Below are 18,190 nucleotides of genomic sequence, written 5' to 3'. Positions count from 1 at the left end.
TATTCATATGGAAAAAAAAAAAAAGTCCGTTGGCACACATGAGAAAATAAATACATAGAATGCAAAAACTATTAAGTGGTATATAAATGTGAATACATATACATAAAAACAGTAATATATTTCAACATTTTTAATAATATGGATGAGCCCTAGATCCAGCAGCCAATCATGCTGTGCCCCTGTTATGAAATTTCATGCCCCCCAAGGGGGCCCTCCCTCGCACTTTGCATGCCCTTGTTGTATATGAACACGGAAGCACTGAGCCACCCTTCCCTCACCCTTTCTACCCCCAAACAAGTGCTGCCCCAGCTTAGTGCACTCCAATCCCCAAGCTCCCTCCACCACCCTAATTCTCTTGTACACCCCCCCAGCCCAATTCCAAGCTCCTTTCTGCATCGTAAATCCTACCCAGACTCTGCTCCCCCACCCCAGCCTCCTGCCCTGAGCCAGCTCCCATACTCCAAACTCCTTGGCTCTAGCTTGGACTCTCCTCCTGCATCCCAAACACCTCACCCAGCCACAGGCCTGCACCCCAACCCTAACCCTCCTCCTGAACCCCTTGGCCCCACCACAGATTGACCACATGCATAATTAGTTTTGTTGTGTGCACCAGTATGGAGGTGTTGCACATCATCTTCCTATTGGAGCACATGACAAAATTCACTCTGCACATGGATATAAAAAGTTAGAGTGAACACTGGCTGGGCCCTACTGATAGTCTATCTACAACAGTAAGTCTTCTGGAGTAGCATTCAAGGGAAAAAGAGAGGCAGCTGCAGATACTGTAGTGAAACTAGACTACCAGTTTTAAATATTCCAGATGTTTTTAGTTTCCCTTTATAGCTCAGTGTAACAATGAGAAGTAATGAGTAATAGAAATTAATGCATTAAAATGCTGTGATACAGATTATATTTAAAAAGTGCTTGAAATGGAGAGTTCACTATCATTTAACTTTGAGCTGTTCCCTTATTAACTGTTCATTGTTTGCTTTAGCCTCTTTATATTTAGTGTGTCTTGATAGTTACATAGGGCAGATTCTTACCTTGCATTCTTCTTATAGAAATGAATATGTACTAGTCTTTATCCTTAGACTGTAATATATTGTTGGCATAATGAATAACAAACACCACCAAAATGACCCAGTTTTCTAAACCTCTTATTTAAAATTATTTTGGAGGGATTTGTTATGTAAAAGAACATTGATGTGGGAAAAGGGTTCATATCGTTTATTATAGCGGAGAATGTTATTTAGTAAATAATAAACTCTATTTAAAATACATAGAATCCTAGGTAGCTAAGTTTCATGTCCTCTTTTCAGTGGCATCTTTGGTTATTTCCAAAATGAAGACAAGGTTAGAATCTTGCCTGATCTCTCTCTCTCTCTCTCTCTTCAGTTCTCAGTAATATACAGTGTAATGGCAAACAGACACTAAATGAGGGTGAGAAGGAAGTGGGTAAAGGATGGGATGAAACTCCTGATTACACTGGAAATGGGGAGGATGATTACCTAGATTGCATTCCACCCTCTCCAGAGGAAGACGTGCTTTCCTCCTCATCTTCTATAAAAAACATTAGGTAAAGTAAAATTCACTACAACAAATGCTTCACCAGGATATTTTTAATAGGTTAATGAAGGAGACCATTCCTAAAATCACTGCTTGTCTAAATGTTACTGGTTGAATTGACTGGGTGAATGATAAATGAGATATCGTTTCTTGAACTAATGCACTGTACAAATTAGCAATAATGAATGTCATGAAGTGCACTTGTCTGCTATGTTCAGAGGTGTTTTAGCTTCACAGGAACCACCATTTTCATTCTAGCTGAGTAAACAGCAAAGGTTTGATTTGTTTGTGAAATGGATGGCTGGAACATGGGCTTCGCTTGTTCTTGAAAGAGCAAAATAGTGTTGTATATTATACGTAGTGCATAGAACTGTTATACTAAGCCAGCAAACTAATTTCTCTTCTGATAACTACTTGTTTTAATGACATTTCATTTTAATATTAGTTATATTTTCAAAGAACACGCTGCAGATGGAAAACTGATTGATAGCAGTTTGTCTAAACCTGGAAAAACCACTGCAAAGCAGCCTACCAGTGGAACCAGCCCAGAGCATGCAGGTATAAGAAGTACTTCAGCTGACATATTTAGGCATCTTTTGAAGGGTGTGCAACTCCTTTTGGTTTTATGTTCTTTGTCTACTGTGCTACAGTGTGAGAATTTGCTAGTGGCTAACATACAGTACTGGGGGGCAGGATTTTGTACAGTGTTTCTGACTCTGCCATTGACATCCCATATAACCTTGGGCACATCACTTAGCCTCAAAAGAGTCCATTGATTCTAGTTGTCAGTTCTCGGTGCTTTGCTAGGGTTACCTTGGGCCTTATTTTCTGAGGTGATGAACACTTACAAGGTGTCAAACTGAGTTCCTAAACTCAGTGATCACTCTAGAAAATTTTTCCTCTTAGTTTTTGTTGCTTTTTTCCCCAGTGCATATGTGGGGGAGAGGGGGGCAGAGGGGTTACTGTGGGGATGATACTCATCCATTTTATAAGGAGGGTTGACCTAAATTAAAATTTGTAAGTAATTTTGCAATTCTTAGATTAAAGGTAGAGTTTTACCATTGATGCAACATTGACTAAAATTTAAACAGACATTCAAGCATTTAATAAATTATGTCTCAGAGTACTATAAACTCTTATATATTTTGTATATAAAATTATAAATCTAACATTACAAAAAACATTCAAGATGAGTGAGTTCACGGTACTATTCTAGATGCCAGACTCCGGCAGACAGAGCCTGATCATCCTTTTTTTATTTTGGTACATCATCAACAAAACTGTTAGACAGTTTTAAATTTAAGGACCAAATTATGCCCTGGGTTTTACCTGTGCTTTTAAAAACCAGTCCCACAGGTGTGATTGAGGGTGGAATTTAGCTTTCAGAATCTTTATTTTTAGCAGTAATTTACAAGATAGTGCCAGAAAACAGTCAGTTATAGAAAGCTGGCAGATGTGATCTGGAAATCAATGAGACAACACACACAAACTCTCGCAATGGTTTTTAGTCACTTTCCAGAGTGCAATGTAATGTTTTGTTAGGGTATTTTTTGCATTTAATTTTTCAAGAAGAACATTGATACAAAAGACGTAACATAAGTTTTTAATAAACTACTTTGTACACAGTATTGGAGGGGTAGCTGTGTTAGTCTGGATCTGTAACAGCCACGAAGGGTCCTGTGGCACCTTATAGACTAACAGAAAAGTTTTGAGCATGAGCTTTCGTGAGCACAGACTCACTTCATGAAGTGAGTCTGTGCTCACGAAAGCTCATGCTCAAAACTTTTCTGTTAGTCTATAAGGTGCCACAGGACCCTTCGTGGCTGTTACTTTGTACGTAGTCTCTGAGGGGTAGCAGTGTTAGTTTGTAACTTCACGAATAACGAGCAGTCCTGTAGCACCTTAAAGACTAACAAATTTATTAGGTCATGAGCTTTCATAGGTAAGACCCAGGATCTTACCTATGAAAGTTCATGACCTAACTTTGTACATAGTTAAGCCCAGCTATGACAATTTACAGTTGTAGCCTGAAACAAAACTATATGTGTAAACATAGCTTAAAACTTAATGTTGCATGCATCTTCTTTGGACTGCAAATAATTACATAACTTTAAGATATATCAATAAGTAATTTCAACTTTTATATTTATTACATTTTTCTTTTTCATTTGAGGGGAATATTGACATCACAAAATTAAAATGTTATATACCATATTACTTTGCAGATGAATTCATAAGTTGGAAACAACATCTTTTCAGTGTGATGGAGGACATCTGTGAACTAGTTGATTCCATCCCAGTACGTGAACTTAAGTCTTTGTCTTGTGGGAATGATCTTCTTCAACAGAGAAATCTCAGGTGTGTTTTAATTAGGATTCTTCTGAACTTTTGTATGCACTGGCATCTTGACTGTAGGTGTGTCTATCAGGCTGATAAGGTGGTAGCCAATACTTTTACACAGTTACTATTCCTTAGTAAAGGAAAAGGTCTTTTTAATCACGTAGAAATGTTGTTTTTTAATAAACTGCCAAACTGAATCAAGCTTGAGGTCCGTCTAGTCCATTTTCTTTTCTTCAAGAGTGCCCAGTACCACATGTCAGTGAAAGAACTCATCAGGAGGCAGAAATGGGATAATTTGCATTAGGTCTAATAAGGCAGGGTTTTAATAGTTAGAGCTTGGCTTATGTCATAAGAACATAAGAATGGCCATAACTGAGTCAGACCAAAGGTCCATCTAGCTAGGCATCCCGTCTGCTGACAGCAGCCTGTGCCAGGTGCCCCAGAGGGGGCGGACTAAAGGCAGTGATCAAGTGACTTGTCTCCAGCCATCCATCTCCTGCCTCTGACAAACAGAGGCCAGGGACACCATTCCTACCCCCTGGTTAATAGCCTTTTATGGACCTAACCTCCATGAATTTATCTCGCTCTTCTTTGAACTCTTATAGGCCTAACCTTCACAGCCACCCATGGCAAGGAGTTCCACAGGTTGGCTGTGCACTGTGTGAAAAAGAACTTTCTTTGATTAGCTTTAAACCTGCTACCCATTAATTTCATTTGGTGTCCTCTAGCTCTTATATTACGGGAACAAGGGCATAACTTTTCTTTATTCACCCTCTCCATCCCACTCCTAATTTTATACACCTCTATAATATCCCTCCTCAGTCTCCTCTTTTCTAAACTGAAAAGTCCCAGTCTCTAGCTTCTCCTTCTATGGGACCCGATCCAAATCCCTAATAATTTTAGTTGCCCTTTTCTGAACCTTTCTTGAGGTGAGGTGACCCTGTCTGTATGCAGTACAGTTGGTCCCTGGCCTAGGACCATTCGTACTTACAAATGCATGCTCCGAGCTCCCCTCCAAACCACTTGGCATGGATCCAACCCCCGTGTGGCCCCGGATCACACACCCCCTGCGTCGCTGGCTCAGCACGCGCGGGGTTCCAACCTGCCCCCGGCTAAAGCACTCTGCCCTGGTGCATCTGCGTTCAACCCCCAAATCCCTGTGGCCCCAGATCACCCCCACCCCATGCATGGGGCTCTGACTTCAACCAGTGCCTGGGGCTCCAGCTCCCAGTCCCCCATGAGGCTTCAACCACCCTGACCTTGTGCACCCCCTGTTCAACCGCCTGTCTGGCTCAACCACTCCCTCCCCCGGCCCCAGCTCACCCCACCCCCACACTTGGGGCTCCAGCTGTCAGCCACCACCATCATGCGCAGGGGCTGTATCCCCCCTGCCAGCTCAAACTACCCCCACCCCGGTTCATCTCCATTCAATCCCCCCTCCGCCTGCCTCAACCCACCTCCAGCAAACCCCACCTCCCCAGCTCGTGCTGGGCTCTAGCTGTCAGCCACTGCAGGCACATGAGGCTCTACCCCACCAACTAACCCCGCTGCCCCTTTTCGCCCCATTCAACCCATCCCAGCTCACACTCCCCAGCACACGGGGCTCTGGCTTCAACCTGCACGTGGGGCTCCAGCTCCAATCCCCCTACCCACCACGCAAAAAGCCCTGACTCCAACCCCCCAGCCAGACTCAATCCCCTGCAAGCCCCAGCTCAACTGCACCCTCCCACCACCCCTGCCACCTAACCCATCCCAGGTTTAACCCAAGCCCTCCCCAACTTATGCGAAATTTAAGGTATGCTAGGGTTGCATGGAACGCAACCCTTGCATTCCTCGATGGCTTACAGTATAAGGGTATTTCCAACTTACAACCAAATTGAGTTACAACCAGGTGTTCAGAACATAAGACGTTCGTAAAGTCGGGGACTATCTGTATTCAAGATGTGGGCATACCATAGGTTTATAAAGGGGCAGTAAAATATTCTTTATCTTATTTTCTATCTTTTCTTTTTTTCTGTAAATAATTCCAAACTTCCTGTTTGCTTTTTTGACTGCCGCTGCATACTGCGTGGATGTTTTCAGAGAACTATCCACTATAACCCCAAGATCTCTTTCCTGATTAGGTGTAGCTAAATTAACCCCCATCGTATTGAATGTATACTTGGGGTTATTTTTTCCAACGTGCATTACTTTACACTTATCCACATGAAATTTCTTTTGCCATTTTGTTGCCCAGTCACTCAGTAGTTTGGTGAGATCTTTTTGAAGTTCTTCACAGTCTGCTTTTGTCTTGACTATTTTGAACAGTTTAGTATTGTCCGCAAACTTTACCACCTCACTGCTTACCCCCTTCTCTAGATCATTTATGAATAAGTTGAATAGAATTGGTCCTAGGACTGACCCTTGCGGAAAACCACTTGTTACTCTTCTCAATTCAGAAAATTTACCATTTATTCCTGCTCTTTGTTTCCTGTCTTTTAACCAGTTCTCAATCCACGAAGGGATCTTCCCTCTTATCCCATGACAACCTAATTTACACAAGAGCCTTTGGTGAAGGACTTTGTCAAAGGCTTTCTGGAAATCTAATTATACTATATGTACTGGATCCCCCTGGTCTGCATGTTTGTTAACCCCTTCAAAGAATTTTAATAGGTTAGTAAGACATGATTTCCCTTTACGGAAACCATGTTGACTTTTTTGCCCAGCAAATTAAGCTCGTCTACGTGTCTGACAATTTTATTCTTTACTCTTGTTTTAACTAATTTGCCTGTTACTGACGTTAGACTTACCAGTCTGTAATTGCTAGGGTCGCCTCTAGAGCACTTTTTAAATATTGGTGTTAATGTTAGCTGTTTTCCAGTCCTTGGGTACAGAAGCTGATTTAAAGCATAGGTTAAAAATCACAGTTAATAACTCCGCAGTTTCACTTTTGAGTTCTTTCAGAACCCTTGGGTGAATGCCATCCGATCCTGGTGATTTGTTACTGTTAAGTTTTTCTGTTTGTTCCAAAACCTCTTCTAATACCACTTCAGTCTGGGACAGTTCCTCAGATTCACCACCCGCAAAGGATGGTGCAGGTTTGGGAATCTCCCTAATTATCCTTGGACATCAAGACTGAATCAAAGAACTCCTTTAGTCTCTGCACAATGGCTTTATCACCCTTGATTGCTCCTTTTATATCTCGATTGTCTAGGGCCCCACTGGTTGCTTAGCAGGCTTCCTGCTTCTAATGTACTTAAAAAACATTTTGCTATTACTTTTTGGCTAGCTGTTCCTCAAAATCTTTTTTGGCTTTTCTTATTACATTTTTACATTTAATTTGGTAGTGTTTATGTTCCTTCTTATTTACCTCATTAGGATTGGTCTTCCACTTTTTAAAATATGCCTTTTTATCTCTCATTGCTTCTTTCACATGGTTGTTAAGCCATGGTGGCTCTTTAATGGGTCTCTTACTACGGTTTTTTTTTTTTTAATTTGGGGTATACATTTAAGTTGGGCCTCTATTATGGTGTCCTTAAAAGTTTTCCATGCCACTTGCGGGGATTTTATTCTATTCACTGTACCTTTTTAATTTCTGTTTAACTAACCTCCTCATTTTTGTGTAATTCCCCTTTTTGAAATTAAATGCCAGAGTTTTGAACTGCTGAGGTGTTCTTTCCACCAGAGGAATGTTAAATGTGGTTATATTATGATCACTATTCCCAAGCAGTCCTGTAATAGTTACCTCCTGGACCAGATCCTGTGCTCCACTCAGTAGTAAATTGAGAATTGCCTCTCCCCTGGTGGATTCCCATACTAGCTGCTCCAAGAAGTAGTCATTTAAGGCATCAAGAAATTTTATCTCTGCATCTCGTCCTGAGGTGATGTGCACCCAGTCAGTATGGGGGTAATTGAAATCACCTACTATTACTGAGTTTTTTGTTTTGATAGCCTTTCTAATCTCCCTTAACATTTCAATGTCACTATCACTGTCCTGGTCAGGTGGTCAATAATATATTCCTACTGCTATATTCTTATTTGAGAATGGAATTACTATCCCCAGTGATTGTGTGGAACATTTTGATTTAAGATTTTTACTTCATTTGATTCTACATTATCTTTCACATACAGTGCCACTCTACCACCCACATGACCTATTCTGTCCTTCCGCTATATTTTAGATCGCGTTATGATTGTGTCCTACTGATTGTCCTTGTTCCACCAGGTTTCTGTGTTGCCTTTAATATGAGGTACTCTAGTTCACCCATCTTATTAGTTAGAAGCGCTTTAAAAAATTGCCACTGTTTGGCTGCCCTTTCCAGATCTATTAGATTCTTTTATATGTGAGTGTTTCCTCTCTGATCTGGTGCATATTATATCATCTGCCCTTCTCTCTTTTTGACTAAAACCTAAAGAATCTCTATCAATGGACTCTCATCAAAGAGAAGTCTCCATCCAATCCACATGCTTCTCCACACCTATCGGCTTTCCCTCATCTCTTAGTTTAAAAACTGCTCTGTGACCTTTTTAATGTTTAGTGCCAGCAGTCTGGAATTTACCTTGGTTTAGGTGGCGTCCATCCCTCCTCTATAGGCTCCCTCTATCCCAAAAGTGTCCCCAGTTCTTAATAAACCTAAACCCTTCCTCCCTACGCCATTGTCTGAAACATAAGGCTTAACGTTATGACTCTGGATATATACTAGGTTTTCCAATTGTCTAATCACTTTTTGATCTTTCCGTGGTAATGAGTTTTACAGTCTAAATATGCATTGTATGAAAAGTGTTCACTTTATTGGTTTAAAGTTTCCAATTTTTTCTGAAGTTACAGGAGAATACAAGCTCCCAGTCTACCTTCTCTGTACTATCCATCATTTTATGTACTTTTATCATGTCCCATCTTATCTCCTTTTTAAGGTAAACACTCCCAATCTGTTAAGCCTTTAAGAAATAGGGAAAATAATGTAACTCAAGCACATTATTTTCATTTTCTTCAAACTGAGTCTTATAATGCTAAATTATTAAAACTATTTTTTGACTCTGATTGACATTTTCAAGGATTATCAATTTATAGCATTATTCCAGTGGTTTGCCAGTAGCAGATCCAAAGATTTTAACTCTTTTTGATAGGACCTGTGATTATTTTATTTTTTAATTGAAAGTACATTTTTTCTTTAATGTCTTAATAATTGATACTAATAACAAAAGAAATTTAAAAATTATAAATACCAAGTATCAACAATTTTTCTTCCATAAAAACTTTTTTCCTTTTTCTTGATATATCAGAGAACTACACAGATCTCAATACTATATCTTTAATCTCATAACCTCTAGGGCACAGGTAAAGCAAACACACGCGTATTTAACTTTAAGTATTTTTGTGGTCCCTTGACTTCAGATTAAACAAGTAAAATTAAACATCTGTTTTCAGGATTGGGGACTAAAATAGTCTGCTAACTCAATTTGATACGTGTTCTGTTGGGTTAACATCAGAATAATTGATCATATTCACAAAATTGTCTTCTATTTTGAGAATCAAGAAAAGCTTTCTACATAATTTACAGTAAAAAATACAGATGGGATGCTTTTGGCATTTAACTTTATACTGTCAGATAACAAAAAAGAACCAGAGAAAAATAAGTTAGTAGCAAATTTGATCTTAAGCAAAATAAATTTACATCTTTAAAGAGTGATTTCTAAAAAATCCAGAGATAGGTACAACAAATTATACAAACTTCCACTTTTTCTCCAGGGGCACTGTTATATTTGCTCTTACCAGGTTTGGCTCTAATGTCTGTCTTTACTCAGCCATTGCCACAAATTTCATACCCAGTTGTCAGGCATAGCAAGATACTTGACAGATTCCTTTCCCCTCCTGCCTCTGACAAGCACTGTAGGATTTTAAAGTAACTTGGAAAGTGGGAGAAGTTGTGCGAAGAAGAACTTCTTTTTATTTCACCCTCTTTCTGACCACTAATCCTGACTGTTTAGGAACCTGGAGAGGTGGTTCTTGAGGCTTGCCGTTGCCCTTTTTCTTTTTGTTCAGTTGGTTTTGCAAATCAGGAAAAAGTACACAGGGCAAATATGGGCATGGATGCCTCCTATTACACGCTTTAATAAAATAAAGCTACTCATAAACTTCACTTTTCAGGACCATTTTTTTGGTTTTGTGCTTGGCTGTTGGAAAATAGGAAATTTCTTAGCTTAATGTTTACATTTAAAAGCTTCCCTAACTTTTTGTTTTTGCTGAGCCCTGTTTTAGAGGTTCATGTTTCAGGCTCACCCACCTGCTTCTTAATGGGGTTGTATGGGCGAATACCTAGCCCTGATGGGGGCCAGGGTGGGGTGCACAATACCGTGGGGCAGGGGCTACTAACCAGGTGGCAGCTGAGGAAATTTTGTTCCGTGCAGCCGTCAGGCAATCTTGATTGTGCGGCTCGGATCTCTTTCTCTCTCACCCTTCTCCTGTGCAGGGGAATTGAACAGGGCAGCACTGAAGGGTCCTGGAGTCAGGAGGGGAATGAAAAGATGCACTGTGTGAGCACTGGCCCTGTTGACTCTAGCCCTGTGTGTAGCCCTATTTGCTTTCCCTGCTGTGGTTCTGTCTTGTAGGGCAAGTGGATAGGGCTTTGAAGCTGCACTGAAGGGCCAGAAGGGGGCTCAGTATCTTGAGGTGTAGCTTTCTGTTCCCTGGTTTGAGTCTCTGCCAGCTTCCCAAGCAGAAAAGTATAACCAGCTTGTTGGTAACTGCTACTGCTGCAGCAGTGGGGGAACAAGGTGGGCAGGGAGGCTTGTTCTGGCAGCCCCAACCACCTGCAAAGAGCTTTGCCAGCTTCCTCCTGACACCAGCCTTTCAGCAGAGGCTCTATCTGGTATTCATGCCTGCTTGATAACCTTAGTGCACTGCCACAGGGACTGGCACCCTACAGTTTGGGAACCTCTGCGCCATAACCTGAATTTTAGCACTGTTTTAAATAAGTGTAATTGTTTCATGTCTTTTAATGAAGACTTATTTTTTCCTGTGGTGGCGGAATACAATGGGCAATATTTTTGCCTGCTGTAGAATTTATCATGTCTTACTGCTCTTATGTGTTTGGTTTTCTTTTTAGGAAAGAGCTGTTAACTAATCATATTGATGCACATAAAAATAAAGGAGATTTAGGTACACTCTTTGCCTCAATCTGGAAATCCCATCGTGGGGATGTTATCTCTGTGGATGACAGCATTCCTGTTGGGTCAGGTCAAAAGTGTAGCTTAAATTCTGAGGGAAACATGCTAAAATTTACTAAAGTTCCCTCCAGACTTTCTGTTGCTGCTGACTGTCAAGGCAATCTTAATACGGGCATGTTCTCTGCAACAAAACTTCAAACCTCAGAGCCCTCAGGTACATCAGATTTTTCAAAGGGTGCTGATCTGGACACCTGCATCCCAGAAAATTCAGGATTTGAGTTTTCCAAGAAGGAAGTCAAATATAGAACATCGCTTAGCTTTTGCTCTGAGATACCATCTTTCAACAGTAGCTGGAGTGAAAAAACAAGGATGGATAAGGATGGAAACTGCCTCTTTTCAGAGAGGCCTGTAACAAGCACTGTTTTGAAAGCTGGAAATAAAAATTCAACTAGTACAAATAAAAAAAGAGAAGATGACAATTTAGGAGCAAGCGACATAGATTTCGATCTTGATAATTTTATCCTTGATGATGACTTTGATGAGAGGGGGGATAACCCACTGTATGATTCAGCAGATGAAAAGACATCCATACCACTATGCCAACCTATCAGTGAAGGTCAAGCTGCTCATTCATTACTGAAGTCGTTCTGTACAGACAAGGAAACGCATCCTGTATCTTATCCTGTTGATTCAAAACAAAATTTCTTGGTGTCAGACAAGATTTGCTCAGGTAAATTGTTACTTCTGGTTAGTTTATCATAAGAAAAAGCTATGCTAAGAACGTATTGTGAAGGCTGAAATTAAGTAATTTATTATTGACTGTGTGTACATTTTGTTGGTATGGAAATTTTTACTGGTGTATTACTAATTGCAGAGTCACAATTCCTAGATAATAGTATATGCTCTTCACTCATCGCATTTCTCAGCAATGTGTGTTTGCTGGGCACGTTTGACTTTTTAGTGGCATCAGGTTTGCAAAATATGAAGTGAATGTATTTATTATAGTAGCAATCCTGTAAGCACTAGAACAATGGTAATAACTTAGAATTATTTTTGTTATATTGTGCAAAGAAAATATTTTCATGTACCTAATGTCTTAAAACAGACTTTCTGTCCCTATGTTCTTGCAGGTGCAATAATGTCTTTCAGCCTTTTATTAATTTTTTCCCCTCCTGAATTCTGACCCTAGTCTGCATCATAATTAACATAGCTTTGAAGCTGCTCAAAATTAAGCTACTATGATAAATTGCACAAGCCTGTAATGTGCCCCTTCCAGACTGTTTTTACTGAGGTCCAGTTGGTGTTTTTGGCCACATCCTCCATGCTTAAAGATATGAGGTGCAGTGAAGCCATTCTGTTGGCTCTGTGCCACCTGGCAAACCCCCTACATTTCAAATGCTCCCAAAGGACTGCTTCCATTCTTTCACAGCTCTGCTGTGCTACCAGAACACACAGGACTGGGTGTGTGTGTGTGGGGGGTCTTCGTTCCATTAATCTGAAAACCACAAAACAAAACCTAGACCTTCACAAATAAATACCACAACTGTATGAATGTGGAAAAAGGGGTCTAAGAGAGTAAGGTATACATTTCATATAATGAGCCACTGCTTTTCATCCACTGAAATCCAAACACTACACAAACGTGCATGGAAGTGCTAGAGTTCAAAATCTCCTTTTTTGACTGTCTCACACTCTGCATGCACGCATTTTTCTTTAAATAGTTTGATGTTTTTGAAGTGGTGAATAGTTGAGTGCTGATTTAGTGATCTGTGTTACCCTGTGAGAGAAACAGTTTTTGTTTTGTATTGTAAAACATATCCAGTGGAACTTGAAGTTAACCTGAAAATGAGCTGAATTTTTGGATCACAGTGTTACACAGTATGTTTGACAGGAAAATCTTGATTTCTCTATTAGCCACTTTTTAAACTATCTGAATTTGTGTTATAAATAGAAACAGAAATATGAATGTACAGTATACCCTCAATTTAATGGACTCATAGAGAGGAAGGGGTGTCCGTTGGTGCCAGAAGTCTGTTGTTTAATGGCTATAGTGTGTAGTGATGCACTGACCTTCCCAGCCCATCACTCACTTCTGTCCTCTTTCCCCACTCTCATCCCTTCCCCTTTTCTGCCCCATTCTTCCCCTCATACCTCCATCTCCCTCTCCCAATTACCAGGGGAGGAGCTGACTGCCAGCCTGGCTCCTTCCACCTACTGCAGCTGTCAGTGCTGCGACTCCTTCAGCCCCTGGTTCCAAAAGTTGTGTGGCCACCCCTAGCCTGCCAGCAGGCAGCAGCCTCCAACACTATGGCTGCTGCTCATCACCATTGCAGACGGCAGCAGATGGGTGCTGACATGCTCCATGCACATACAGCTCAGGGAGGAGAGCTCCTTCACCCTGCTGCAGGCCCCCCTCTCCTACCCTAGCTCCTCTGGCTGCGCGGTGGCCTCTCCAGCCCTGGCAGCTCCTCCAGTCCCAGTGGTGGTTCTGGTGAGTCTCTGGCATTTACTTGGGTGGAGGGCTGGCAGACAGCATACGTTATTTCCAGAGTCCATTATATTAGGGTCCATCTAATCGAGGGTTTGCTGTAATACTAAATTGTGCATGACTCTGAACAGGGGTCAGCAACTTCTGGAATGTGTGCCAAGAGTAGTGTGCAAGCTGATTTTGATCAGCATGGAAGGTAGGAGCTCAGCCCCACCCATCCTCTTCCCAAGCAGCTGGGAGCTTGCTCAAAGCTATGCTGCCTGTAGATTAACAAAAGACAGCTAATGCAACCAAATACCACCTAAAGGGTAAACCTCTGAATCTTAATTTATTAATTAATAAAGCTAAGGTAAATAGGACTATTAGTGATTTTAAAAAGTATTGCTGACACTCAGATCGTACACACAGGTCAAAAGTTCAAATTTCAGCACTCCATCTCGGAAAGGTTGCGGACCCCTGGCATAGAGTGTTCATGAACTTGTATGTACATTTTACATATTTTAAGTAAAATTTTGTAACATGGGCTTTAATTTGTGGTGTTGTAGCAGCTGCAGAAAGGATGAAAGCAACCCCTTTCTCCACTTTGGGCTATAATTCTTTTCATAACTAATAAAACAGCTTTGATGTACAAATATGGTCATGTCTAAAAGTAAACTAATTCTTCTGCTTTGCTCTGAGAATCAGCTGGATCCTCTGCAGGGTTTGATTCTGTGTGGAATGTAATAGTAAGAGTAGCAGTAAAATACAGAGAACCAATTACAATGCTAATTTTTAATAGGCTTTCCTTTTCTACTAGACCCACTGCTGAAAAAGTCACTATCCAAACATCCAGCACTAGCACGCTTCAAAGGCTTTGCATTTCCCCATTCTGAAGAAATGATGAAGATATTTCACAAAAAATTTGGCCTGCACCATTTTCGGACAAATCAACTGGAAGCCGTTAATGCTGCTCTGCTGGGTGAAGATTGTTTTATCTTAATGCCCACGGGTATGTATCTGTGTACATCAGTTAAGTGGAAACTTTCATGGGTGTATGAGCTCTTGCCCAAACTTCTGTTACATAGATTAAGACTTATAGAGATTAACACAGATTCAGTTCCTGTAGGAAGACTAACAATTTGTGGTAAACCTAATAAACTCCCTACATCTGGGGGAAGCGATAATGCATTACCAAGCTGTCAGGATCTGATGGGTTTAAGAGTCCTAATAACTTACTAACCCTGGAATTTATTTAGCCTTTGCCTGTAGTATTTAATGGGAAAGTGGCTAAAGTTCTGATTTCTGTAATAAGCCACATGGTAACTCTGCTAATAAAGTTGTAGGTCATAGAATATGTGACAGTAGTTGGCATTTAAAGACTTCAGAACAATTGAGATATGTCAGTGAAATGTCTGTTTACCTAGTGATACAGCTTGCATCCCCATTGGAAATCAGTTTTAAGAGGACCAAAGACTCAGTGAAATGAGACTTGAATGTTAAACTCTAGAACACAGCATTTTTATAAGAGCACTTCAGAAAACACTTGCCAGTTAAAATTTATATTTAATAAAACAAAAAACCTCACATAAATTGTAGAGTCTTTTATTACATCTGAGGAGTTTAATTTTTACTCTGTTTAATTCTGCATTTCTCTCTGTTGGGACAGTGAAAATGGTTTCATTATCTGGTTCATGCAAGGAATAGTTTTTAAAAAGTGTTTTAATTCAAATGAATCCATAATTTAAACTCTTTGGTGTGCCTTCAATTTTGTAGAAATGTAATTTGATCCTCCTACATTTTGAGATGAATTTAACAAATTTGATTCTACCTTTCCCACTCTAAAGATATCATACACTGTTTTGCATTTTTTATATAGGTGGTGGTAAAAGTCTTTGCTACCAGCTACCAGCTTGTGTATCCTCTGGTGTCACTATTGTAATTTCTCCACTGAGGTCATTGATATTAGATCAAGTAGAGAAGCTAATGACATTGGATGTAAGTTTGAACAATTTCTTTGCTTTTAAGGGATAAAAGAGAAATCTAATTTTTTCCAGATGAATTTTATTTTCTATTTAATTTTTTTAATATGAAATAGTTGCATATTTAAATACAGAACAAGTAAGCATACATACACTATACAAATACCTAGGACTGGAAAAACAGGAGTGATGTCAGTTAACTGTAAATCAGGCTCATTAGAAGTAAACAGCAATTTTGTCATTGACTCCTCTGAATGCACTCAAGCAAAAATTGGTTAGACTAAACTTTCAAATATAATGCCTAAATATAGGCTTCAAATGCCTATTTTAGAGCAAAAAGCAACCTGTTATTTTCCAGAAAGGTAAGCACCCACTGTCCCTTTTGACTTCGGTGACAAATGTGGCTGCTCATCATTGCTGGAAAAATGGGGCACGTGGAGGGAAGACACTTAATTAGAGAAAGCATAGTCATGGCAGTAAAGTCCTAAGGGTGGCTGAGGATTTAACTAGAAATTACCTGGTGGTTATGTTGATGAGCATTATGAGCAACTGCAACTGTTTCGAAAAGTAAGTAGTTTTTTTGTTTTGGGGAATAGATACCCTTTAAGGACAAAATCCTGAGTGCACCTGAGGTGGGTTGAGGTTTAAGCAGGAGCATGCTGCTACTTTCCAATCTTAAACCTTTAAACTGCTCAATTTTACTTGGTTGTCAACAGTCCCTGAGTGACCACCTGCAATCTAGAGAATACTGGAGCACAGTGTGCTTTGACCATGGTGTCTCATCACATCTTGTTGCCAGTAAACCTATCTATGCTGAGTGCTGCAAGGATGGTGATGTAAGAGCCAGCTACACTTATTCTGTGGTTGCTGGGGACTTACCTACACCGAATTCCCAGCTGGGGAGTTGCAGCTGAGAGCCAGTGTTTGGGCCTTTTTGTTGTTTGTATTACACCAAAGTAAGTTTCCTTTCTTTTTCATAGCAGAGGCTAATTTCTTGTTAGAATTTACTGCTTATGCTGAAGTTAAAAGTTAATCAGGGTATAAATGAATTATTTCCTTAGAGTATAGGTCATCTGTTCTGGTGCCACACTATTATACATTTGTGTGTACTATGGAAGATACAAATTTTATTTAATAATATTTTGTGTCTTCTAAAAATATCTATAGCGTTTCTCATGTAGGATCTCAGATCACTTTACAAATATGACCTATGCCTCATAACACACCTGTGAAGTAAGCAAATATTACAGCTATTTTATTGATAGGAATATTGGAGCACAGAAGAGAGTGGATGATTCCCAAGTCACACAGTGCTTTGTTGATAGTTTGGAGAAGAATGAAGGAGTTCTGATTCCCAGTCTTTTGCCTTATTAGAGAGCACAGTGTTATGCCTGTAATAATGCAAGTTTTTTGTGTTTTGCATGTATTTACCATTTTCAGTGTTTTAGTCACATTCCGTATTCAGTGACACAACATAAATAGGCCATGTGCACTTTTAGTTTAGAAGTAGGATAAACATTACATTATGAAAACAATTCTTAACCTAAATGGATGATGAATTAAATCTAAATATCGTATTTTTTCTTCTTTATGATATAGATTTCTGCTACTTATTTGACTGGTGATAGGACTGATAGTGAGGCTTCCAAAATCTATATGCAGCTGTCAAAAAAAGATCCGCAAATAAAACTTCTTTATGTTACTCCAGAAAAGGTTTGTATTTATCTCAAAAGCAAAAGCTGTCACCAGGACAACAAAACCAAGAGTTCTACTGTTAAAAATGTTTGTGAGAATGATTTTAATAGAGGTCATTTTAAAAAAAAAACAAAAAAAAAAAAAAAACACAACAAACATTTATCAGGAAACCACAACAACAGAATTCAAAGGGATAAGCTACTACAGGTTGAACCTCTCTAGTTCCACACTCTCTTGTCCAGCAACATGCGTAATCCAGCATTGTTTTTGTTAGACAACAACTTATCATGGGTGTGACGAAATTTATCGCAGTCCCGTTGTTTGTTTACAGCCACCTGTCCTGGCTTTCAGTGTTCTGTGCTTTAATTTACCCCTAAATGTCTTCTAAGAGCTGAGTAGGCAGTGGAAGTGTTGGTAATGCTTCTAGACAATATTGAACAGCCGTGATCCAGCAAATTGTCTCATTCAGCACAAGTCAGGTCCTGAGTTTGCTGAAGTAGAGAAGTTCAACCTGTAACGTTTTTAGATGAATGTATATGATGCTGCCTGTTTGGGACTGTTGTTTGGTTAATTACAACAATCCAAGAAAGGGGTGAAATATGAAATTAAAGCTTGACATATTAATTTCTAAAATGCATTCCAGTCTGTCTTCACCAGCTGGTTGGTATGGAGTAACCAGTTATAAGTGTAACAGATCTAGGAACTGCACTATTTTCAGCTTAAATTCTTAGGACTCTTGAGAGTATTATGGGTCAAAACATTTTTTTCACCCAATCAAATAATTGCTTTTAAATCAGTATCAAAGGCATCATTCTGCTGTCTTAATTTCTTACTGTAGAAATCATAAATATGAAATGCTGTTTTTGATTATTCTTTGAAAGCCCTTTGGTGGTTTTGTTTAGTGGTGGTGAGTTCATGCTAACAAGTCTGTCCTTCCCCAAAATAAATTTTGCATCTGATTGGTCATAAATAGGCTCTTTATTTGGCCAATCACAGA

At 39.7% G+C, this 18,190-nt stretch overlaps 1 protein-coding gene across 4 annotated transcripts in view; it reads left to right on the top strand.

Annotated features, from left to right (window-relative positions):
- BLM (BLM RecQ like helicase) overlaps positions 1 to 18,190 on the top strand; it is a 44,682-nt gene that overhangs the window by 9,737 nt on the left and 16,755 nt on the right. For all 4 annotated transcript variants that reach the window (XM_075007093.1, XM_075007091.1, XM_075007092.1 and 1 more), the window contains 7 exons: positions 1,396 to 1,576; positions 2,012 to 2,124; positions 3,792 to 3,924; positions 10,992 to 11,782; positions 14,337 to 14,528; positions 15,396 to 15,514; positions 17,098 to 17,211. In XM_075007093.1, coding sequence (XP_074863194.1) covers positions 1,396 to 1,576; positions 2,012 to 2,124; positions 3,792 to 3,924; positions 10,992 to 11,782; positions 14,337 to 14,528; positions 15,396 to 15,514; positions 17,098 to 17,211 — 1,643 coding nt within the window. The remainder of the gene's footprint in view (positions 1 to 1,395; positions 1,577 to 2,011; positions 2,125 to 3,791; positions 3,925 to 10,991; positions 11,783 to 14,336; positions 14,529 to 15,395; positions 15,515 to 17,097; positions 17,212 to 18,190) is intronic.

This window comes from Carettochelys insculpta, chromosome 12 (genome assembly GCF_033958435.1).
Source record: "Carettochelys insculpta isolate YL-2023 chromosome 12, ASM3395843v1, whole genome shotgun sequence".
Taxonomy (NCBI): Eukaryota; Metazoa; Chordata; order Testudines; family Carettochelyidae; genus Carettochelys; species Carettochelys insculpta.
The sequence above is the reverse complement of the archived record's forward strand: the minus strand, read 5'-3'. Positions and strand labels throughout refer to the sequence as shown.